This window comes from Leuresthes tenuis, unplaced genomic scaffold, assembly GCF_036924035.1.
Source record: "Leuresthes tenuis unplaced genomic scaffold, fLeuTen1.0.hap1 SCAF_23, whole genome shotgun sequence".
Taxonomy (NCBI): Eukaryota; Metazoa; Chordata; class Actinopteri; order Atheriniformes; family Atherinopsidae; genus Leuresthes; species Leuresthes tenuis.
The window spans coordinates 10383764-10409590 of NW_027325377.1; the positions used below are offsets into that span (position 1 = coordinate 10383764).

Here is a 25827-nt window from a genome sequence, read left to right on the forward strand (position 1 = left end):
TTAGCAAAATGGCCATTGCAGACAGCTACTTTATTTATTTTCTGTAAAACTCAAAAATAAACATCATCTTTTGGCATTTCACATGGTGTCACCCTAAGTATGTTGTTTCGGGGCAACAACCCCTCTCCCACACACTTTTTGCTTCACTTGAAAATGCAACTAAAATGCAAACAATCAAGTTTTGGGCAACACTTGCAACAATGGTTGCCACCTAAAAACTAAACCATGGAAACCTTGCAGTTGTCTGGACATGCTGCATTGATTCAGCTATTAGGACAACCTTTCATTGTGCCTTATTCTTTCAATGACAAAAAATGCACACGTATGGATTCAGCCTAAATGGGAACAGAGATTAAATCCTGTGCTGACTATTTCCATAGAATAGGGATTGAATGGCAGCTTTAAAAAGAAAATGTTCAGTATTTGGTGTCTAGTGGCAGGCATATTTGCATCATCTGAACTGAAATGCATGGTTTCCCAAAAACTTGGATCAAGAGAAAAGGATGAGTATTGAATCTTCATGTTGTCGTGGAAACTTTCAGAGAACACATTATAGAACAGATTATATCCAGATTTATTTAACTGTTTATTTCAGGCAAACAGAGGAAAAGACAGTTCATTTAAATCATAGCTCTTACCTCAATGTTCAAGTTTTTAATTGCTGCATTCAGAGCTAATGCATTGGGTGAGAAAAATCTATACAGCGGTGTGCCCAGATGGATAAGAGGGTGGCCAAGCAACTTGCTCTTTCAGAGATGTTTTAAAAAAAAAAAAAAAAAAAAAATCAGAGATGAGTTTTCATATCAGTAACATTTATTTCAACATTTTGACATATGAGCCAGAAAAACAAATAAAGATTTCATTCCAAAATTCAAATCTATCCACCAGCAAAATTAATTTAATCTCTTACAGCTGTTAGCAATTTAAATGGTGGATATGTCATATCAATATGGAACTTAACAAAAAATTCGTATAACTGCGAGAGTAATTGCATGAATGGCATGAGTGAGAAAAATAAACCGTTAATGTTAAACCAGTGAATCTCAAGAGGCACATACTGAAGTTGAAGAGAGCCACTGGCTATGTTCAAACATACAAAATATTCTGCAAAATTATTGGACTAAGGTGGTTTAATTGGTGAATATTTTTTTTACATCAAGAATTCTCCGATGTCTTTCCTGTAGGAGCAACAGCATTCAGGCTGCCTCACTGGGACTTTAATCCCACCCTTTAAATTAAACAACTTTATTTTAAAAAATGATAAAGTCCAGCAGAAATAAAGCATTTGATCAGGTTACACCGATGCTGAAAACAGCTAATTCACTGTTTGCATGCATGTAGAAAGCAATGCATACATGTAAACAGCATATGACTGGTGTGCAAAAATCCACCTTGCAATGTGAGCATTTCCTGCTTCATGAAAACCTAACCCTTTTAGAAATATGACAAGCAAACAGAGGAAACTAATGAGAGGGAATACAGGCAAAATTTTTTCCTGTTGAGCTTTCCAATAAATTCTATAAAATTTGCTATGACCTGTTGATTTTTCTGTTTTACAATTGTTGCTCATCTGCACTCTAATATTAGATTCATGACTTAGTTTAAAACAAAGTTGACTCTTTAATATTTGCCAGTGAATCCTTGTTAAGAGTTTATAGATGCTGACAAATTATATGTTATGATGCCAAAAGAGTTAGTGGAAAGCAGCTTACCCCTTTAATAACTAAGCTACATGCAGAGCACAAATAGTTTGTCCTTGTTTTATTTGTTAAATGAGAACATCATCAGTGTATATACTTCCAAATTTGAACGAGACAAGGTCTCATGTTAGGCAAATGTAATGCTATCACTAATTCAATTGGTTCCTGTTTAAGGAGTAAGGGCATATGTTACCTATAATCCCATAAAGTTATGGAGATTTTTTTAACCATGGTTTTGTGGATTCTGGAAAAAAAAAAAAAAAGAGATGCACCAGTCTGAATGGATGTCTGACAGTTACATTTACATTTGAGTTTCACTACGTTTACAACTCAACTGTGTCATTTAACTAGAACATCATCCTTGTCTCAGTATACATGCAGGGGATCATAATTGTTTTGTTTTGATGAAAGTATGTCTGACGCAGTGACACAGGGAACTCCATAAATATTAAAGAGATTCTGCCAAATTTCTAAAGGTTATAAAAATAAGGATAATTGTGGTTTTGTGCAGAGTGGCAGCCAGTACTTGACATTTAGTTGTAATGAGATGATTTTCAATCACCATTTCAGATGCATGTTGCCGTCTGGTATAAGAAACAGGAAAATATGTGTATTAAAGCAGCTTTATTAGGAATTCGGCTTTGAAAAAAAAAGGAATGTTGGTGGATCTACAGAGCATTAAAGCCTGTTTGAGTCTAGTTGAGCACATACAAGCAGAGTGATTTAATCTCAAACCGTATTATTTATATGTGTTAGTCCAGTTTTAAGAAGTTTGATTCATTATCATTTTGGTCAGACTATCATGTTTGCATACATTTTTAAAGTTTGGTTTGTCGACCACAAGCCAAATGAGACGGAATGTTTTTTTTTGTTTGTTTTTTTTAAATTCATCCGGAAAATAGAGCTAAGCTTTAGAGGTTAAAACAGTTTTTGTAACAGGCTGTCAAATTCTTTAGCTTGCTTTTTATAATGAGTCATTTCAGGAAATGCAGTTTTTGGCACTTCCAAATTGGCTTCTTTTTTCAGCCTAAAAAGGTACTGTTAAGTTAGCAGTGAGGCTAACTGCTAGTAAAACTCTATTTTATTCACTCTAACCCTTATCTGTTTTGTCTATATTCCAACTTTGCTAATCTCAATCTTGGCACAAAATCATAAATCGTCTCAAATTCAGACCCTTTCAGACAAATTCAGACAGCTAGAAGATAAGACTTGTTGGCCCTGATTCACATAAACAGTGAGTGCCCCCCCCCCGCCTTTTTCTAAACGTATATACTGGAAAGTGCAACATGGAAAGTGCGACCTGGAAAGAATGTTTCTAAAGTATGTGAAAGAACTTGGATAAATTATCAAAATAAGACAACAAAACATCAAATCAGACACAAGAGGAACAGGGACTCTTTATGCCATTACCACAATTCATGTCATACCCGTAAAACCATGGTGAGCGTGCTTCAAGAATTAATCTGAAACAAAGTATCACCGGACCTTTCTTGTTCTCCATCATTCCTCTGTGGTCCCACTGATTACGATGCAAAGGCTACACAAAGCAGGAAGGCATAAACTAAATTTGGTGACATAGTGGGTGGTAAATCTCTCAAATATATTTTACACAAAGTTCCTTCAAGAGAAGACCTTCCACTGATGATTGATTAGCAGGTAGGACCACCTTGCTAACAACAGTAGGGCTTTGTCAGCATTGTGGGCAGTGGCTTGTGTTTTCCTGCATCTCTTTAAAAACACAGTAAAAACAAGTATAATACCCAAGTGCTTTGGTGCAAATGATGTGGATCAGAATTGCTACAGATAACAGTCTAAAGAAATTGAGTATAATGTCTGCTGTGTAAGAAAACATAAGCAGAAAATAGTTTATGAAACCAGCGTTTGGTTTAAGTTGTATAAAATGCAGTGTAAGTGAAGCTGAGGAATAGGCTGGATAGGCTGGCCAGTGAGAAGAGCATTCACACTCCCAAAACGCCTAAGGGCATGAGAAGTTGTATGCCAAGCGGCAGAATTCCTATCATCACTGCTTTCATATTGTTAAATGTCCTTTTAGTCACCCACATCGCTGTCCTGGTCTCCAATGAGCCATAGGAAGTGGAAGCTTAGTGCCAGCAGGGCAGTGCCCAACAGGTCACCCAGAGCAGTCAGGTAGGGAATTGAAAAACTGTCTGGGTCTTTGCCACTCCGCCACATCGAGTGAACCATCCAGTCTGCTATACTCAACAAAAGCAACACCTGGAAGAAGAAGACAGGAGGTTACACAAGCATTGCAAACCAATAATGGAGCAGAAAAACTGTTATTCATTAAAAATCATGAACATTGAAGTAGACAAGTTTAATTAATAGAACAGCATGTAGGTAAGCCAGCAAGCTTAGCACAAAGACAGAACATTTTTGATTTTGATTTTTGATTAACATCTGGTCTGGGCAAAGACATATTCTGGCACATATATCATATATATATATATAGAAAATATAACTTCATACAAAGCAAGACACGCTACTTCCCTGTTTTCATTTTGGCTGTGAGCTAAGAAAATACTCTTGACTTGGCTGGTCAGTCATTTCAATAGGAAAATAATTGTGTGCGATTGTGTATTTCCCAAAATGTCACACTACCTAAATTTCTTATACTCTCAAAAAACATCCTTTGGGAAGACTGGTTTGTTATCTGTGTCCCAAATATTTGTTATTTCATGTAACTGTTTCATGCATTTACAGTACAATGTTCAGCTGGGAAACCAGCATCCAAGCATTCATTTGGATGTTACTTTGACACTTGCTAAAGAATTCCGTAGACTAGTCACTCCATGTGGCAACTGCTCTTCTGCACAATAGAAGCCTACCCCAGCAGGACAGCAGTGGGCCCCACAAAAACTACACAGGAAGGGCTAAAAGAATACGGCCAAGAGTCTGAGTGTCAATCCGACCTCCAAACTTGCAAGATATCAATATGATGGGTTCTGATGGCATCTGTGGGAAGCGAGTATAATCCACAACGCCCCATGCCACATTCCAAATTGATTACTAATGTCTCTGTACTAGACAATCATACTCTGTTCTTTTATCTATGCCCTCACTGGCCAGAGCTCTTTTGACTGCACCAGGAGGACCTACTTAAAAGTAAATGGATGCTTGTAATGTTAAGGCTGATCAGTGTAAAATCTGCATGAATAAATGGAGCTGGTGATAAGAGTGATTTTCTTCAATGAAAGACAAAAATACTGAAACAATTTAATTTAATTTAAAAATAATTTAGAGTTTTGGAACTTATAGTATAGTCATACTATATTTACATTTTTCCAAAGCATTTTAAACTGGCATGAAGTTGGCAATTACTGAATAATTTGACACTTTTTAAAAAACTTTGTCTCTTTTTGGTTCCACAAAAATTATAATATGGCATAAGCAAAGTTGACAAAGAAAAGGCATTTAATAGAATTAATCAACTCTTGAGTTAATTAATCTTGTTGATTAATTAATCTCTGGTTTTCTATTGACTAGCATTCTTAAATGAGTCATGAAGAAATACAACACTGCCAAACCTATGCAAACATAAAATACAACAAATATTTTATGTGCAGTGTGCAGTGTGGTAGGCCCACTGCAACAAGGACTCCTTCCACACCCTTTTCACTTGCTGCCCTTTATACACACACTTCCCTGGAACAATTGACTTACCATGGACTCTTAAGGACTTTACAGACTATACATATCTTCACAAACAGGAAGTGAACTTGGGCTGGGGAGAGTAAATCCTCCAATTGAAGTTTTTGTTGTAATGTTATTTGATCCAGATTTATTTTTGAAATTACATTGAAATGTGATTGTTTAAAAAGGGTGCACCCAGGTAGAAACTACTGTGATTGTTGTAACAGTATTATTGAAAATACTGCTGGTACCAAAGAATACTTTTATTTTCTCTAACATTTATTATTTTATATCTTCAATACAAGCCGGCATTCAAAACATAAGCTTTTGTCTGGGTCTCATTCACATCACTGCTCCTGTAAGTAGCCAAACCTTCTGGTCCAAAACATTTTGAAGTACATTTGGTTTAAATTAACATCTCTATAGTAACAAGAGGGTTACACATTGCATTGTGTTAAATATTCAATCTGTATGATTCCTCAGCAGTTCAAACACTGCCTGACCAAAAAATAAACTAACTTAATCAAGCATATAGGTAAGAGCATCTTATTGGAAAATTATTTCGGTGAGTAATAGGTTTCAGTTGGAAACAAAGTTATTCAATCGTAACTGATGCAGTGAGTAGCTTCTCATTCTTTGAAAAACTAACTAAAAAGACACCTACTATTGTTATGGAAAATATCTTAAAGGTCCCATGGCATGATTTTCCTTTTTTTATGGCCTATCTGCCTTGTTAAAATGATGTAGTATCACCTTAAAATGTCTGTGTTGTGTTGGCATTTACAAACAAGACAACTGAACGTCTTCATTTGATGCTTCTACCACTGCTCAGAAACTCAGTTACTCACACAAGTAATTGCACAAGTGCAGGTACTGAGCATATTGACCAAAGAATTAGGTCAAGAGAAAATAAATGATAGTAATCAGGGATCATTTTACCATAGTGTGAAATCAAATCAACATTAACAGTAAAACTCAAAGCAATGTATTTTCACATACAGTATTTCCACTAGAAAACTCAAGGTACTGAGATTGTACAGCTGTATAGTTTTAAGAGAAGCACTTATCAGTGAGGCTAATGTTTTTTCACTCTATCTTGATAGATAGATATCTATTTGACACTCAGTGGACAGGGGCAAAGGAGTATGCAGTTGTGCAAATGTATTTACAAAGTGGCTGGATTTATTTAACATTGTAACCTCTGTATCTATTATCTATAAACTTTTTTGAGCTTAACAGTTAAGACTTTGATAGTTAATCCTTTTCCCTCCAAAAAAAAAAAAAAAACGGGTTAAGAGTTAACAGGCTAATAAAAACTGGAAAGCAAATGATTTGGTAGAAAATAGTCTAGTTGTGGGCTGGATAGAAGAAGTCTAAATGTCTTTTTTTTCTTTTATTTACTTATAGGAATTTAACAGATGAAAACACTTCTGATGCAGTTTTAGCTTTAAGGTTTAGCTTTAAGTCTTCTGAGACTGCCTCTCTCCAATCAAAATAAAGTCAAGGCAAGTTTTTCCTGAAAACTTGCTATGCTGATTTTGTATATGTGCAGGCAGACTGACACCACACAAGTATTATACTGTCCACTGATCAGCTTCAATGGAGATAAAGGCCAATACAGTCACAAATTTAAACCAACAAATATCCCTTACTTTTGTTATAAGGGCTGCACGGGGGTGTGGCAGTTAGCACTGTCACCTCACAGAGGGGATGACTTCAAATCTCAGCTGGGCCTTTCTGTTTGGAGTTAACTTTGTTCTCTACGTGCCTGCATGGTATTTCTCTTGGTACTTTGGCTTCCTCCCTCATTACTAAAACATGCACATAAGGTTAACTGATGATTCCAAATTGACAAGAGGTTTATTTCTCCGATGGAAAGGCGACCTGTCCAGGTTGTACCTTGCTTCATAACCAAATGGTAGCTGAGAAAGGCTCCAGTCTGACTAAATGACTTTGAATAGCATAAATTGGGTACCTAAAATGAATGAATAAATAAATAAAGTTTTCTGAATTTTATGAAGCCCCAAGATTAATTTTTTATTTTTTTTAAAAAAGGATTGTCACTGTAGAAGGCCACCTTAAAAAGGGTGGTTGGCTAAATTCTAACTTAACATATCTGTTGCCTCTAGTCAAATCAGTGTCGAAACTGCAATCTACAGCAGTGCTAAAACAGAAAGCTGGACTCGGTTTGAATATCTGAATTTATTTGATCCTTCTACTGCAGTGCTTGAGTAGATTGACATCTTGATGGGAACAAAATATAGCCGCTATATAACTGGGAATACACTGTGCATTTATAGTACATATTCTAATCAAGAACATTGAGGTCTAACAAAAGGAAGCCTTAGTATATGTGCGTGTATCTTACTCCCGAGCAGAGCTGAGTGTTTTAAAGACTAAAACCTCAGCTGATAGAGAAGTGATAAAACAACTCTCTTAGATCTGCAGGATTCCTGATCTGATAAGATAACACTGATAACATCTGACAACCAATCTGGTCTGAATTTGAGATCTAAGCTTCAAAGATGTTTATGTTTTCTAAAGGTGTCTTTAACACAACTATTATCTTTTCATGTATTGACCTTAAGTCTTTAGTGTTTTGGTAATGAAATGTCCCATAAACATGATCTACAGATTCTACACGAATGTGAAAGTGGCATATTTATCACTGTTTAACAAACTGCTGTTCTTCCATCTCCTGTGGTGCCTCCATGATGAACTGAATAATGTTACGTACTCTGCATTGCTCCATTCTGATTTCAGACATGCTGCGAGGTAACACAATACTGATAAATTATGATGTTCTTGGTTTAAGTGATGTTTTCATGTTTCTACACTTATCTGGAATGCCCTGGGTTTTTTTGTTTGTTTTTTCTTTCTTATTATTCCTATGTATCTGTGCAAAATGAATAACCACAGTATGCCAAATTATGCAGAACCCTGGCTAAGTGAACTATATTTTTCTGTTCACTGGCTGCACTGTGCGGCTTGCAGGAATATCACAATGAGTTGAGGCCTATTCTACGGAAATATTCAGATACCTCCAAAATGTTTTCATGTATCTTTTACTGTATATGAGACATTATCTTACGTGTGCAGTTTCCCCCAAATCAGTTTCCCCATATCGATATTATAGAAAAAAGACAGTTACACCACTTAAGTGAACGGCAGTATCAAATTCTCCCATGTTGACAGTTTAAGCTATACACCTTACATTTGTATCAGACAGCGGTTTACTTTGTCACAATATTCTTTCAAACTGAAGAACATCCGTTAGAGCACAGACTTTACTCATAAGTGCTGTAAAAATTCCAGAAAAAAATAAATTAAATTAAAATAAATGAAAAGCATTTACACGTTGTGATACTTGATGTAAGGGGTGTTACTAAATACTGACCATACAGGATGCCCAAACTTTTGCTTTGGGTCTTTAAATTGTTAAAAGAAAAACCAAATAAAAGTAAAAGAAAAAAAAAACGTTTGCTTTTTCCCGTACCAGCCAGTGGTTTCTTTATACAGTCTATAGTGGTCTGTGGTTAATTCCCACACTTTCACATTCATACAAATTTCACAAATCCCTCTGGATCCAGAATCTGAAGACAGGCCTTTTGTGTGCTGCAGATGTAGCCATTAAAGAAAAAAATATATATTCCACAAGGTAATATTAATGGACATAATGCTTTAGTGTGTGACTGGTTTGCCTCCAGCCTGTAAAGTTTTTTTACAAGTGTTTTGCAGCAAAGGTTTGATTATAGACTATAATTGAAGATAGAAGAACCAATTAATACAATTAAACAACCCCTTGGACACAGCAGAACCTATACAACTACTTATACTGGAAATATTCAATACTTCATTGCATTCGGTGGAACTGTAAGTAACTGAAAACATCTGCCCTCTAATTGGAACATTTTGTTTTGTGACTGGATTGTAACTACCAAATGGGAAAAAGATGTAATAACACAATGCAGTTTTTACTTGCACAACAAACGACTGACAATTGCCATAACATTTTTTGCTCTATATTTTGCTCTAAAGCACTTACTCACGTTCACAATTTATTATTATTATTTCATGACAAATCTATATGCATTCACAAGATTCAATTTCTCAGGCAAATTTGATATGTTTTCGAAAGTTAATTCAAGTTGTGGTTGAATAGGTTGAGGTTTATAAATTTAAGAACTATTACTGAACATCCCTATATATGTGGTCATAATGTAAAAGAATGGGCTCGAACACACTGCCCAAACTGAACCTCTACAGGACCCAAAAACATCCAAACAAAACACTCTGAGAGCAATGATTCTGCATTTCTCTATAATTACGCTCAGGCCATTGACTGACTGACCATAGAAGGGAGGAGCTGATCGAAAAAAATCTTGCAATCAAGAGTTGGAGACTATTGGATAAAACAAGGTTCTTCTGCATAAATGCTAAAACATGCATATATACTCTATATCTTTTTTGGCTTTTTGTGACATTGAAGGTGATAATTGTATCAAACCCAAGTGTGGATTTAATATGAAACTTAATCTTTGGGAGGCCCCATCAACATTCCTGTGTGGTAAGGTTTTAAGGTTGCTGTAATTAAACCTTTACTTAAAAAACCTACTCTTGATTCAGAAGTGTTGGCTAATTATCGACCTATATCCAATCTCCCCTTTTTTGTCTAAAGTTCTTGAAAAAATAGTTGCAGTTCAACTTTGTGATCATTTACATAGAAATAATCTGTTTGAAGAGTTTCAGTCAGGATTCAGAGTGGAGTTCCTCAGGGTTCTGTGCTTGGACCGATTCTTTTTACTTTATACATGCTTCCATTAGGTAACATTATCAGACAGCATGGCATAAATTTCCATTGTTATGCTGATGATACTCAGCTGTTATTATCTATGAAACCAGATGAAACCAATAGGTTGGTCAGACTACAAGCCTGTCTTAAAGACATAAAGACCTGGATGACTCAGAACTGTCTGCTTTTAAATTCAGACAAAACTGAAGTTGTTCTCTTTGGACCTGAGCGCTTCAGGGAGAAATTGTCTAGTTATATAGTTACTCTAGATGGTATTTCCTTGGCTTCTAGTTCTACAGTGAGGAACCTTGGAGTTATTTTTGATAACTGGTTTCTAGGACTGCCTTCTTTCACCTTCGTAATATTGCTAAAATCAGGAACATCCTGTCTCAGGGTGATGCAGAGAAACTAGTTCATGCATTTGTTACTTCAAGATTGGACTACTGTAATTCCTTATTATTGGGCTGTCCCACATATTCTCTGAAAAGCCTCCAGCTGATCCAAAATGCTGCAGCCAGAGTTCTGATGAGAACTAACAGGAGAGATCATGTTTCTCCAGTTTTAGCTTCTCTTCATTGGCTCCCTGTTAAATACAGAATAGAATTTAAGATTCTTCTTCTCACATATAAAGCTCTTAATGACCGAGCTCCATCATATCTTAAAGATCTCATTGTAAGATATTTTCCTAACAGAGCACTTCGCTCCCAAACTGCAGGTTTACTTGTTGTTCCCAGAGTTTCTAAAAGTAGAATGGGAGGTAGAGCCTTCAGTTATCAGGCCCCTCTCTTGTGGAATAAGCTGCCAGTAAATGTCCGGGAAGCAGACACCCTTTCCACTTTTAAGATTAGGCTTAAAACTTTCCTTTTTGATAAAGCTTATAGTTAGGGATGGCTCAGGTAATCCTGAAACATCCCATAGTTAAGCTGCTATAGGCTTAGACTGCTGGGGGACCTCATCTGTCACACCTTTCCTCACTTTGCTCTCTTTTTCCCCCTGTTTAATTTCTCAATTGATTTTATGTACATGTGACATTATTGTGGTTATTAACTTGTGTTTCCCTGTTCCAACAGATATCCTTTGAATGGCGTTATGGTGTTTTTCCCCCCTCTTTTCCCTCTTTTCTGTCTTCTCAAACCCCAGCTGGTCGAGGCGGATGGCCACCCTTCCTGAGTCTGGTTCTGCCAGAGGTTTCTTCCTGTTAAAAGGGAGTCGTTCCTTTCCACAGTCGCCACAAGCATGCTCAGGACGGGAGATTGGACCGAAGACAAGTTTCAGTGCAATCTGTTGGTTTCCTTAGCTAGGATATTAATTTTTGAATTTACTCTATATGAATTAATTAGATTATGATTACAATGAATTGAATTCCAATTGGCTTGAATTGGACTATATTACTTAAGTGCCTTGAGATGACAATTGTTGCAATCTGACACTATATAAATAAAATTGAATTGAATTGAATTGAATTGGTAATGTTGGTTCAAAAACATAGATGTGGGATTTCCACACCAGGAAGACACTGTCCTCGATGTACCACAACCTTTGTCCTTTGGAGACGATTTGGGGGACTCCCTCCCACCAGACCTGGGGTCAGCTCACCAAATGTCACATTTTCAAATAAATAGGAGTTTTTGAATTAGTAGTGACTTTAAAGACCCAAATATATGCTCTCAAAATAATTTTTTTTCTTTATATATCCTCTTTAAACCCTAACCATATAGCGATGTTTTGACCCTTGAAAAAAAATAAATAAATAAAAAATTCCCAAAAAGCTGTTGAAACAATAAAATATAATGGTTTCCCCATTTTTTAATCCTAAAACAATATTTAGAAAAAAAAACACATACTCACAGATTTTCTGCATTTCTTGTTTAAATATGCTACATTCAGTTTATAATGACCGTTTGCTATTCTACCAGTCTCTTCACAAATACAATGATGACAGAGCACTTTAACTTCTATGTTCTGCAGCGTGCTAAAATAAAAAATTTTCCATACAGAAACAATCTAGTTGCTATAAGGCAGTGCCAATATCCTCATTCAAAGCTGAATTCAGCTCTTGAATGCCATCAGTGAACTGATTAATATCCTCTATTTAATGCTTGTAAATGCTAAGATATGAAAGAAGATAGATGCAAACTCCTTTTACCCATACAACCTTTACTTGTCCTTGCCAGCTGATTTTCCATCTAGGACTGAAGTGCCCTTAAAGCAGCTCTGCTGGCAAAATACTTAATTGATTTGGAAAATCTCCAACTCTCCAGTGGCCAGGATTACATCCCAATGTTCCATGCCTGCATTAAAGACTGTCTTAAAAAGCCTTCCAACAAATCAAGAACTTGACATAAACAAATAGACGAAATAGATTCATAAAATTCCAAACAATAAGAATGATCATAAGTTACAGCAGCCATTCATAATCTTAGTTGCGCCACCATAATTGGCTGTTGTCAAAAGTCAGATGTCTTCAGACATGGTCTTAACCACAGTACCCAATAAAATGACAGGATACACACCTGCTTGTTCTCCTTCAATACATATGTTAAGGATATACATGTCAACAGGTCTTTCTTCTTCTTCAAATCCTGATCATACATATTTGAGATGACAGTGTTCATTTGCATTAGGAAGCTAACAATTCATGTTTTTTCACAACATCTTTCTACTGTGGTTCAAAGGAACAGGAGATTTACTGCAACAAACTGTTGTGAAACATCACTTCTTATACTCACCTAACATTATTCTGGTGAGCTTCTACTGACTTAATCTATTATTTCTAAACTGCACAGTCTGTGTCTGAATAATTACAAGAACAACACTGTTAGCTCACTCGCAGGTCTTCCTGCTGGCTGCCAATGAGTGCACAACAAACAAACGCAGGAAGATGTGCCTATTGTAGGAAGGGAAAAAGATCCACTGGTGGTGCAGTAATGTAAACTAGAGATGTGCAGATATATTGATATCAGCAACAGCATTTATTTAGCTTGTTTACTGTAGGGTTCAATAGCATCAACCCATGGGGAAGATGGATATGCATCTGGTATCCTGGTCCCATGGCAATGACTGAAACTAACATAAGGTGGTCATAATGGTATGGCTCATCAGTGTTTTTATATATATATATATATATATATATATATATATATATATTATATTTATTTGGGCTGGGCAAATTCACGCGTTATTTTTGCTTTAACTAATGAATTCATTATCACCGACAATTATTTGTCTCCCATTAACACCATTTTTATTATTTATCATTTTTATTGTAAACATCTGTTGCTCACTGGCTTTTATTTTGAAAAAGTCCATCGTGGGCGAGCCTAGTATGTTGCTTACTGCAGTGGCGCTCACAGGAAACAGTCAGAAAAGAAAAGAATGGCGGAGGAAGCGGGCTAAACAAACATGGCGAAGGTTACGGAACTTTTACATGGCCATTTTCATTTCTATGCTCTTCTAGACGGCGCAGTCGACAGAGCCAAAGTTATTTGTAAGCACTGAAACGTTGAATTGTCTTCAGTGTACAGTTCCAATAAAAGTGCTTTATATGCTATTTTTGAATTAATTATTGGATTTAGCGTATGACAATGCGATTAATCGTGATTAATCACAGGAAATCATGCGATTAACGCGATTAAATAATTTAATATTTGCCCAGCCCTAATATATATATATTTATGTATTTATCTATTTTTTTAAATAAAGTTTTAATATACAATAGGATTTGCATAGATGTGGAGGAGGTAGTTCTCAAACATGTAGGGGTTTTGTAACATCTCTTTTAAGCAAAAAGAAGCCACACTGTGTCCAAAAAAGTTGCAATATTTGATGATAGGTGCTTTTATAGAATTAAATTCTGGGGATAAAGATGCTAATTTATAAACAATACCAAGAACTTGTGAATCTTTGCAGCTCACAGCTTCATGTTGTAAATGAGACCAGAGTTGTACCGTGAGATGATGCATACAACCAGAAAACACGTTACCCAACCCAACATCAGAGTATATCGTGTCATATAGTTCTTATTTCATATCCTGTTTGAAAAAATATTGACAAATGATAAAAAGTCAATATTCTTTGTAGGCCTTGTAAATAGGCCGTCTGATGACTCAATGGTCTTTTATCATTTAAAAAATGTAGTTGTATATGATACTCCCTTTCTTTACCCACATCCTTGGCAGGTCCACTGATAATATCCTTATTACATATAAAAATTACCTAATCTTGGCCAGTTGCAGGTGCTAATTTTAACCCTGTATATGGCTGAACTGACTTTTTGTTACCAGTCATATGTAATTACTAATGTTTCTCCTGCCTTGTTTTTGTATTCATGGGATTAGAAGAAAAAGCCTCTCCCTCTTCCGGAGGGAAACAGCAAAAGTTCTTGAAATACAGATGCTGTTGTCATTCATTCACACATTTTTTTGTCAAATTAGTTTTGTTTTGGAATGAAAATTATCTTGAAATGAATGTCTGCTATACAGACTCCTTTACATATGCAACTACACTGGCATTATGGTCATAATTAACTCACCTGCAGCACAGCAGCAGCAAGGTAGACAGACATAAAAATCGGTGTCAGGGTGGTGTGGCCACTCTTCATCAGGTGTATGGTATAGAGGAAGATTAGGTGACCAGGTATCACTAAAAGTAGTAGCACCTGAGCAGACCGATGGTTTGCTCCTGATAATTACAAACAAAATGGAGGAAAGAAAGGTTATTGTTGAACATGATGGATCAATTTCTTTCCAAGAGAAAAGACATACTTTATTTTCTTGAATGTATTAACTGATAACAAATTACTCTAGCTGAGCCATTCCTACTCTTTAACATGGAGTTCTACTGATTTTCATTCAAACATTTTACATCTGCTGGGGCAGGAAAAGGATTAATAGAGAAAGCAGCAACGTTGTATCTCCTGTAGCTCACTAGGTAAAGAACAAAAAACAGGTGATTTAAACTTTCAAGTTAAAGCTACATTACACAGGCATTATAATTCTGACAGCATTGATACACACTAGGACACTAACACATGTGTACTCTCATGTGTAATCTCATCAGCATAGAGAGTATGCAGTGGATTATACCACTCATAATCCTTAAAAATAAAGATTATGAGTGTTATATAATCATCAAATCAGAATAAGAAAGCAATTGTTAGACATGTGATTTTTGGTTAGAAGTTGTTGCCTTTGGATCTGAACGCTTCAGGGAGAAACTGCCTAGTTATATACTTGCTCTAGATGGCATTTCCTTGGCTTCAAATACCACAATAAGGAACCTCGGAGTTATTTGTTTCGAGAAATGTCTTCTTTCGCCTTCGTAATATTGCCAAAATTAGGAACATCCTGTCTCAGAATGATGCAGAAAAACTGGTCCATGCATTTATTACTTTAGGATTGGACTACTGTAATTCTTTTTTATTTCGGTATCCCAAAAATTCTGAAAAGTCTCCAGCTTTAGCTTCTCTTCATTGGCTCCCTGTAAAATTCAGAATAGAATTCAAAATTCTTCTCTTCATATATAAAACTCTTAATGACTTCTTAATGACCATCATATCTTAACAATCTCATAGTGCAATACTTTCCAAACAAAGCACTTCCTTCACAGACTGCAAGTCTACTTGTGATTCCTAGACTTTCAAAAAGTAGAACTGGAGGCAGAGCCTTCAGTTATCAGGCTCCTCTCTATTGTGGAACCAGTTGCTAGTATACATCAGGGAAGCAGAAACCCTCTCTACCTTTAAGATTAGGCTTAAACTTTCCTTTTTGACAAAGCTTATAGTTAGGGGTGGCTCAAGTGACCCTGAAACATCCCATAGTTATGCTGCTATAGGTCTAGATTGCTGGGAGACCTACCATGATGCACCTTTCCTTACTCTGTTCTCTTTTTTCTCCAAGTACATATAACATTATTGTTGTCATTAACTTGTGTTTCTTATTCTCAGCAGGTATCCCTGGCCTGGTGCTATGATGTTTGTTGTCCCCTCTTTTCTATACTCTCAAACCCCAGCTGGCCCTTCCTTAGTCTGGTTCTGCCAGAGGTTTCTTGCTGGTAAAAGGGAGTTTCGTTTTTCCACAGTCGGCTCGTTCATGATCAGGACGGGGGATTGGACCGAAGATAAGTTTCGGTGCAATCTGCTGATTTCCTTAGCTAGGCTATTTTTTTTTTTAAATTGACATTGTAAAGATTGTATTACAATGAATTGGATTCTTATTGGCATGAATTGGATTGTATCTTTGAAGTACCTTGAGATGACATTTGTTGTAATTTGGCGCTATATAAATAAAACTGAAGTGAACTGAATTGATTTTATTAAATTCTCAGCAGGTGAGCTTGTACTGACCTGTGCCGCAGAATGTGCGGCAGGGGTAATAGCAACCCTTCACCTCATCAGGAACTTCCCCAGGAGCACAGTGGAAATGCAGATAAGTGGATATCCTACTGGACTGAATGGCCACCAGGTTTCCACCAATACCTATACATAATAGAGAGATGTATAGTTGATGACAGGAGAAGAAATAATAATGTGGGCGGTGGTCTATGACAACCGGTTAGAAGGTATAAATGGCTATTCATTATAACTCTTTCCAGTAAAACTATAAATCACAACCAGCAATTTAGCTTTTTTAATATTTACTTTTAAATTTTTAAAAAGAAAAGAAAGAAAGACTGCTATAAAGATGTCCCTCTGAATCCTAAGGTTTCTTGACATCCCAAGACATCCAAATAATTTAAGGCTAGTCTCATCATCCTCTGATCAAGAAATTATTTATAAGAAGTGGCGTAAACCATTGCATCTACCCAGTCTTTAAAATCCAGAGATTTAGACACTTTTCAGTGTCTGAAGATAACACTGGAAGCTGTGATACAACCCAAACATAATGACAGAAAATTCTCCTTTTGCTACATCTAATATTTGTGATTTTAATTCTAACAGACTTAGACCAAGATGGTGGCGCGTGCACATCGCCCGGCTCAGCATCTCTCCAGATTTAGCGAAATAGTAGTTATCTGCCTGCTTGTTTCAAGTCTGTTCACTCAGAACTGTCTTGCGAACACACTCTACAGATATTGTATCTCGCAATTCTGATAACTTTATCGATGGATTACAACTTTTCCCTGAGATCGTCAGGACCACCGAGGCAATCAACTCGGCCCCGCTGACCGGAAGTGCTCGCAGGCAGCATCGAGATCGTAAACAAAGACGGGGTAAGAGAGCTGGGCTAAGGGCTAAGCTGAAGCTAACACCTCACCGGCTATCACTACCCAGCATTTTCCTCGCTAATGTACGGTCTCTGGCGAACAAAATGGATGAGCTACGACTGTGGATCACCACGCACAAATGGATTATGGACTGCAACCACAAACGTGGCTTAACAACAGTATTCCCGATAGCGCCATTGAACTAGCTGGTCGCTACATGCTCCGGGCGGACAGAACAGCTGATGACTCCGGTAAGACCAGAGGTGGGGGGTCTGTGTATCTATGTAAACAAAGCTTGGTGCATGGATACTGCCATCATCAGAAGTCATTGCTCACCTGACCTAGAATATCTCATGGTTAAGTGCAGACCGTTCTATCTGCCCAGGGAGTTTACATCTACTATTGTGACTGCAACCTACATCCCACCTGATGCCAACACTAAACTGGCAATGGAAGAAATGCATGTTGCCATTAGCAAACAACAGACATCACATTCGGAGGCAGCCTTTATTATTGCGGGTGACTTCAACCACTCCAACCTGAAGACTGTCCTCCCTAAATTTCAACAACATGTCTCCTGCCCCACAACAGGAGCCAAGACTTTGGACCATGTTTACACCAACATGGCTGATGCTTACAAAGCAGTCCCCCTCTCCCACCTTGGACAGTCTGACCACCTCTCTTTGTTTTTAATCCCCAAGTACTCACCACTCATCAAACGTGTGAAACCCACAGTGAGGACAGTAAAAGTGTGGCCAGAGGGAGCAGACTCTGAACTACAGCAGCGATTCGAACACACGGACTGGAGTGTGTTTGCTACCCAGGCCACACTGGACTCCCACACAAACATTGACTCTTATGCCTCCTCCGTGCTGGACTTCATCAATACCAGCATCAACAGTGTCACCACTCACAAACGGATCACTACATTCCAGAACCAGAAGCCGTGGATGAACAGAGAAGTCCGCCTACTGCTGAAGGCACGAGACGCTTTCAGGTCTGGTGATGCTCAGGCCTACTCTTCATACAGGGCTGACCTGAAGAGGGGCATCAGGGAGGCCAAGCACAGCCACATGCTAAGTACTGAGGAGCACTTTAAGAACAACTCCGACCCCCGACGCATGTGGCAGGGCATCCAGGCCATAACTGACTACAAACCCACCAACACCACCCCAACATCCAACGACGCCTCCTTCCTGAACAAGCTTAATAGCTTTTATGCTCGCTTTGAGAGGGACAACCAGGAGCCAACCACCAAGGCTGTGCTCACGACAGGACACCAACCCCTCACACTCTCCCCCACCGACGTGTCTGCTGCACTGAGCAGGACCAATGCACGTAAGGCTGCTGGTCCTGATGGCATCCCTGGACGCATGCTCAGGACCTGTGCTGGGCAGCCAGCTGAGGTCTTGACTGACATTTTCCACCTGTCGCTGGCCCAAGCAGCTGTCCCCACATGCTTCAAAACCACCTCCATTGTGCCAGTGTCTAAACATTCCAAAGCTGAGAGCCTCAACGACTTCCACCCTGTTGCACTCACCCCCACCATCATGAAGTGCTTCGAGAGGCTAGTCCTGGCTCACCTCAAAACCTGCCCACCACCCACAGTGGACCCCTTCCAATTTGCCTACCACCAGAATAGGAGCACAGAGGATGCCATCTCCACAGCACAACATTCTGCCCTTGCTCACCTGGACAATAACAACACCAATGTGAGAATGCTGTTCATAGACTTTAGCTCAGCATTCAACACCATCATCCCCTCCAAACTGATTACCAAACTCAGTGACCTGGGTATCAATGGTTCCCTCTGCAACTGGGTACTGGACTTTCTAACCAACAGACCTGTTAGGCTGGAGAACCACACCTCCTCTACACTCATCCTGAACACCGGTGTCCCACAGGGCTGTGTACTGAGTCCTCTTCTCTACTCCCTCTTCACCTACGACTGCACGCTTGTACATGGTTCTAATACCGTTGTCAAGTTTGCGGACGACACAATGGTGGTTGGCCTCATCAGCAACAACGATGAGACAGCGTACAGAGAAGGGGTTCAGCTTCTGGCAGAGTGGTGCGCCGCCAACAATCTGGCTCTCAACACCAACAAGAACAAAGAGCTCATTGTGGACTTCAGGAAGAAGAGTGGCACACCCACCTCCATCCTTAACGACGGGACGGAGGTTGAGCATGTCACCAGCTTCAGGTTCCTGGGGGTCCACATCTCCGAGGAGCTCTCTTGGTCTCTCAACACCTCAACCCTGGTCAAGAAGGCACACCAGCGTCTATTCTTCCTGAGGAGGCTGAAGAAGGCCCATCTTTCTCCTCAGATCCTGGTGAACTTCTATCACAGCACCATCAAGAGCATCCTCACCAACTGTGTCTCAGTATGGTATGGCAGCTGCTCTGTTGCAGAACGGAAGTCACTCCAGAGGGTGGTGAAAACCGCCCAACGCATCACAGGTTCCCCATTCCCTGTTCAGAGGAAGAGGTCCCTGCGGAGGGCGCGCAATATCGTCAAGGACAGCTCTCACCCCAGCCACAAGCTTCCTTCCTGCAGCGGTCAGTCTGCTAAACTCTCAACCTCAGGGTCCCACCCTGCACACACACAGTGACTCAGGACTACCACGCAAATCCCCCTTTGACCCCCTGCCCCTCTCTTCTGCCCCCCCTTCAACCACTGAACCTCGCACTGAACTGTTAGTACTGTATTGCATTTTTTCATTTTATTTACTGAATTCACTTTACATACGCACATACTATTGCACTTTAACTGCTGTTTTGCACTTCTGGTTGGATGCTAACTGCATTTCGCTGTCTCAGTACCTGTACTTTGTGCAATGACAATAAAGTTTAATCTAATCTAATCTAATCTAAACCCAGAATGGTTTCAGGAGCGAATAACAAAAATAATAATAAATAAAGTTTGATCTGCGACTTTCGGTAGAAGCTGTCCCAGAAAATCTTACTATTGTGTTGTATTGCCAAAATATGATTAAAATTAGAATAACAACAAGAATAATGTTGCACTTTCATGCTTCTTGTCCTTGTGGGTATTTGTGATGCGTTTTAGGGTAAGAGGTTGGAGGGTGTGTAATTGTAATTTGAAGGTGGCATGAGTGAGTTTAGGGGGAGATCTGGCTTTATGAGGTCACTGAGTCTGACAAGAGGAATGAGGACAAGGTGAATGAAGAGGCTTTTATGGTCGCTACAGGGGGTCTCTGCAGCTCTCCATGGGCCACTTTGGTCAGAGGGTGGAGCTGAGGTCACATAAATGACATGTCTACTCATGTCAGGTCCACTTTTCAGACCCCGAATTATTTTTTTCAATTTGAATGTGACACAATAAGAGAATAACAGTAACATTAGAAAGAAACACTGAAGCTGGAGGGATAAAATGGTGTGTTGGTGAAGTAAAATGTAATGAGAGAAGACTCCTTATTTTAAGAACAAACAACTCCCAACAACCTCCCAAAAACTGAACTTGCTTGTCTTCCCAGCCAAACCAACCATACACCACAGCATCTGCATCAAAACTGAATCCCTATCTTTTGCTCCATCAAAGGTTGCTAGAAACTTGGGTATTATGATTGATGACCAACTAACCTTCAAAGATCACGTTACCCTGGTTGCTCGTTTATGCCACTTTGCATTGCTAAACATAAGAAAGATCAGACAATTACCTAACCCAACATGCCACCCAGCTCCTGGTGCAGGCCATGGTCATCTCCCGCCTTGACTACAATGCTCTCCTAACTGGTCTCCCCGCCTGTGCTGTGAAACCTCTGCAGATGGCCCAGAACGCGGCAGCGCGTCTGGTCTTCGATCAGCCTAAAAGAGCACACATCACCCCTCTGTTCATTGAACTGGCTACCCTTAGCCGCCCACATCAAATTCAAGTCACTGATGTTAGCCTACAAAGTGCTTAATGGAATGGCTCCCATCTACTTGAATGCTCTTGCAAAGGCTTATGTTACAACTCGGTCCCTCCGCTCGTCCCAGGATTGTCGTCTAGCAGTGCCTACACCACGCCTAAGACAATCCAAACTCTTTTCATGTGTCGTTCCACGATGGTGGAATGACCTACCGAGCGCTACCACAACAAGGGCGTCCCTGTCTATCTTCAAGAAACTCTTGCAAACCCAACTTTTCAGAGAGCATCTCCTGTCCTAGCACCTAACTTGTACTTCCCTACCCCCTCTATCTCTGCACTTTATCTTTCTGTACTTCCCTTGATGCCTGCACTCTATCTCTACTCTGTCACCTCTGACAGAGTCGGACTCGTGGGTTCCTTCTATGTAGTTTATTGTTAGCTTTTTAAATAGCTTGTTATATCTTCATCTGTAAGTTGCTTTAGTGTCTGCTAAATGCATAAACATGAACAACTGAGAGAGAAAAAAAAGTGAATGTGCCAACTTGTGCCAAAACCATCACATTGTCTGACATCTGCAAAACAAGTGAAAACAAACAAGGCTTTACTTCTGATCCAAAATACTGTTGACAAATTAAATTACCATATTTTTCGGGCTATAAAGCGCACCGGGTATTTAGGCGGAATATCAATGATTGACTGCTAATGAGTTTATTTTCATACATAAAGTGCAATGGGTTATAAGGCGCATTAAATTAAACAAAACTCAGATTAGTCAAACTTTATTCAACTCAGTTGTTGTACTGACTGTTAGCGTTGAGTTTGAAATCCACTTCATAAGCATGTCTCTTAGCCAACTCCTGTTGTAGGGCAGCAGGTATAGAGAATGAATGAATGAATAAATGAATGCATGAATGCACACACCCTCATGTTGAAGCTCGTGACTACGGTGGCCGTAATACTCAATCCATCAAGCAGTGCAGCTTCGTAGCTTACCAAGGCCGTGCTAAAACATTTTGACAGATTATTCAGCGCAGTGTGCCACAAAAAAAAATAAAATAAAAAAATAAATAATAATAATCATAATCATAGGTTCTCAGTCAGAAAGCACAACCAGAATTAATTCATACATAAGGCGCACCGCATTTTAAGGTGCACTGTCGATTTTTGAGAAAATGAAAAGATTTTAAGTGCGCCTTATAGAAAAATACGGCGGTACAAAAGGAAAATGTTCAACAAAAAAATACATTCACCCGGAATAAACATATCTGAATTTATGATATTTCATTTTAAGATCATTACATTGCATAAAGAATTCCTTACGGATTAAAATAAAATAAAGGAGGTCAGTGTGGTAATATGAGGTTTTTGCCCTACCATTTTTTCTGTCTTAGCAAGCCCAACACATCACATTTTATTTAATTCATCAGGACAGGAACCACTGTGCAATTTTTCAACAGAGCAAAGACCAAAATAAAATCCCTTTGAGACTTTCCTGATATCCTAACTTTTTACGTAGAAGTACGTCTAAAAGGAAAACCACTTAGAGTCATAACTACTATCCCCTCTTCCTACATGTCTCAAATTAATAGAATTTAATTAAATGGTAATCTCTTGCTATTATGGTGCCAGAGCTGAGGCAGACATGGATGAGCACAGTGGCAAATGGAAGCAAAGGAAACAGGGAAAAGTTATGTTTTATGAAGTGGAGACAAACAGATAAGTAATTTGGTATTTTATTGATTCTAATGAGAATTTGGAGTCTTTTTTTTTTTTTAAAGTAGCCTTGATCTATCTCGGGACCATTTGCTGCGCAGTCTTGTTTTCACCACTTTGACATTCACCATCATTCACTTCCCTGGATTTGCACAGGACAAGACAAATATACTCTTACTAGCCCTTTATCCATCTTTTATATAAACACTTGTCTCCATCTCTGCTTAGAGGGTCACAGACTGCATTAATTAGTTCCCTAATTAATGCAGAGATAAATCAGACAAATAACAACAGGCCGAGTTTCTCTGTTACCAAACTTACATTTTGTTGCAACCCTCTTTAGAGAAATAAAACTGTGGCATATCAGTGCTGCTTATGAAGACAAGATTTAAAAAAAATCTACATTCAACAGTTAAGAAAGAAAACACACATAAAAAGAAAATGGCAGAAACTTATTAATCCAAGCTGTGGTTTTCAATGTGTCTGGACCTCCTTTGAACACCAAAACTTTTCAAAAGCACACAGTGGACCATCCTAGATCCATAATTTCCCAGGAATGAGCTCATAAAACAGGGATAAAACAGGGTTCTGATAGCTCCTACCTTCTTTCCCATCATAAAAATGAGATAATAAGAAAAAACGTTTTTTTTAAATTATCTTAGTATGACTAAAACTGAATTCAACATTTCATTGTTAACATTTCTTTTCACAGAAAATTTTAAGCCTTAAAGTGTAAATTCTGTTTGGGACTCTTTTATACGGACAAATTAATGTACCTAAACCCAACCTTTGCTTTTTGATTGCAGTAAATAATTATATTTACTTCTAGCAATATATTCTTATAAAACCACTCATAAACTCTCAGCAGTCAAGGTAAACATAGAGATCTGTGTATTCAAACACTTATAAAGTGGAGTCTGAGCTGTATATACCCATCAAAAATGTAACCCAAATGTAAAAGTGATTGTAGAAGTAAAGCTTTCTGAGAAGTAATGATCAGACGGGGTTCAAACTGGGACATGTCCCTCCCCTGGGGTCACAGGAAACTGAAGGAGGCATAGATGGACTTATCCATCAAATTGATGCAGCACAAAGAGGAAAAGACAGGTGCACCACATTAAATTGGGTGAGATATTTTCAAACCACGAGAGTCAAAAACAAAATGCCAGGACTGTGTTTTTGGTTATTGGTGTTTAACTGCTAAACTGACTCGCACATAAACACACTGAGCAACTGGAGCTCCAAAAGCCTGACATACCATTTTTTAAATGCAAAAAGATGTATCTACATATCTGCAAAGAACAAAAATAATCTTATAAAATATATCCAGAGCTTGACTTTGCGCAATCTGGATGTAAGTCATTCTTGAGCATTAAAAAAAAAAAACAGACACCCAACTGTACATCCATTTCTACTTTCAAATAAGGAACTATTAATATCTAGCTCATCATCATTTTTAAAAGGAATTCTGACTGATAAGAGTCATAGATCTTGATATGTAATATGCTCAAAGTTTATCAGTACATGAACTACAGTGACCACCATTACCTTGCGTGCTCAACACATTCTACGAAGGCAAAAATAATGTCATAATAATAATAATAATGTCACTTGACAGTCACCATTTCAGCATCCTCAAGATTTTTTGCATAGCCTTTATCGAATAAAAGACTGATTTTTGAAAGATTTTTCCACTCTGGTTTGGATGCTGTACATATTAAAACATTTCTGCTAGTACTTCTAGTCCTCCTGTTGGCATGGTTACTCTCAAAAACCAAAACCAGTAATTTACATGTATGAGCAGCGTATTGAGCTTTCAAAACCCCAACTGATCCTCGGAATTAGATCCCTGATCACTGACAAGTTGAAATGCAGATATTGGAGATGTGGGGCAGGAGCAAATTGGTGAGCAAAAACAAGCGGCTAGTCTTCTAAAGTGTTTTAAGTACGTGGCATGTGTCCAATTAGCATCTCTGTGAATACAAGGATGTAGGTTTTCCTAGCAGAACAGTAGTTTTCCTGCTTTGTAAAAAAAAAAAGAGCAGTGTTACCCACTTTACCTATTACTGGTTTTAATGTTGCAGTGAACATTACAATCTTTCAACAGATTACAATAAAAGAAAAAGAAAATGAAAGTCAACACTCACCATTGATAACTGGGGTGTAAACTACGATGCCAGCTAGATTTGGGTCAGTCACTGTTTTGTCCAGAATGAGTCCTCCAATGCTGCAGAACACCAAATTATTAGATTAGCTGCTGTTACAGTATGACAAATGTGACAACCCCAATTCCAAAACAGGTTGGACACATTAAAACTAAGTGCAATAATTAAAAAATATCATAAACCAATATATTATACACAATAGAACACAGATTAAATGTTGAAAATGAGAAATTCAATAATCTCGTGAAGAATATTTGCTCATCTTGAATTTGATGGCAGCCATATTTTAGCATCCAAACTTTTCTGGAGTTAGAGTTGTAAAAAAAAAAAAAGAAAATGTAAAAAGAGCCTTGTCACAAGTTAATCTTAATGATTAAAACAGTCAATTTGTGTGCCAATAAAAAGACTTAAATTTCGGACTATAAGCCGCTACTTTTTTCCCTAGGCTTTGAGCACCGCGGCTTATAATATGGTGCGGCTAATATATGTTTTTTTCTTTCTTTTTCATGCTGCCAAAAACATTTTGCTTCGTAACATTAAACCAATAAAATGAACGAATAGTTCACAGCGGTCCAGTGAAATTGTACGATAAATCAAACACACTTACACTACTAAATTATTGTAAATCGGTCATTTGTACTAATCCTCAACATGGAAAACAAACGAAGATGCAGCTTTTAAATGAAAGGCAATCAATCTGAGATGACATTGTGAAAGTGACATCGAAGAGAC

General features: G+C 38.2%; 1 protein-coding gene across 3 annotated transcripts in view; it reads right to left on the minus strand.

Moving 5' to 3' along the window:
- Positions 1-639: 639 nt before the first annotated feature.
- Positions 640-25827, minus strand: part of slc41a2b (solute carrier family 41 member 2b) — a 42060-nt gene continuing 16872 nt past the window's right edge. For all 3 annotated transcript variants that reach the window (XM_072377075.1, XM_072377074.1, XM_072377076.1), the window contains exons 8-11: positions 25078-25157; positions 16487-16618; positions 14675-14823; positions 640-3935 (exon numbers count right to left, since the gene is read on the minus strand). In XM_072377075.1, coding sequence (XP_072233176.1) covers positions 3750-3935; positions 14675-14823; positions 16487-16618; positions 25078-25157 — 547 coding nt within the window. In that variant the 3' untranslated portion in view covers positions 640-3749. The remainder of the gene's footprint in view (positions 3936-14674; positions 14824-16486; positions 16619-25077; positions 25158-25827) is intronic.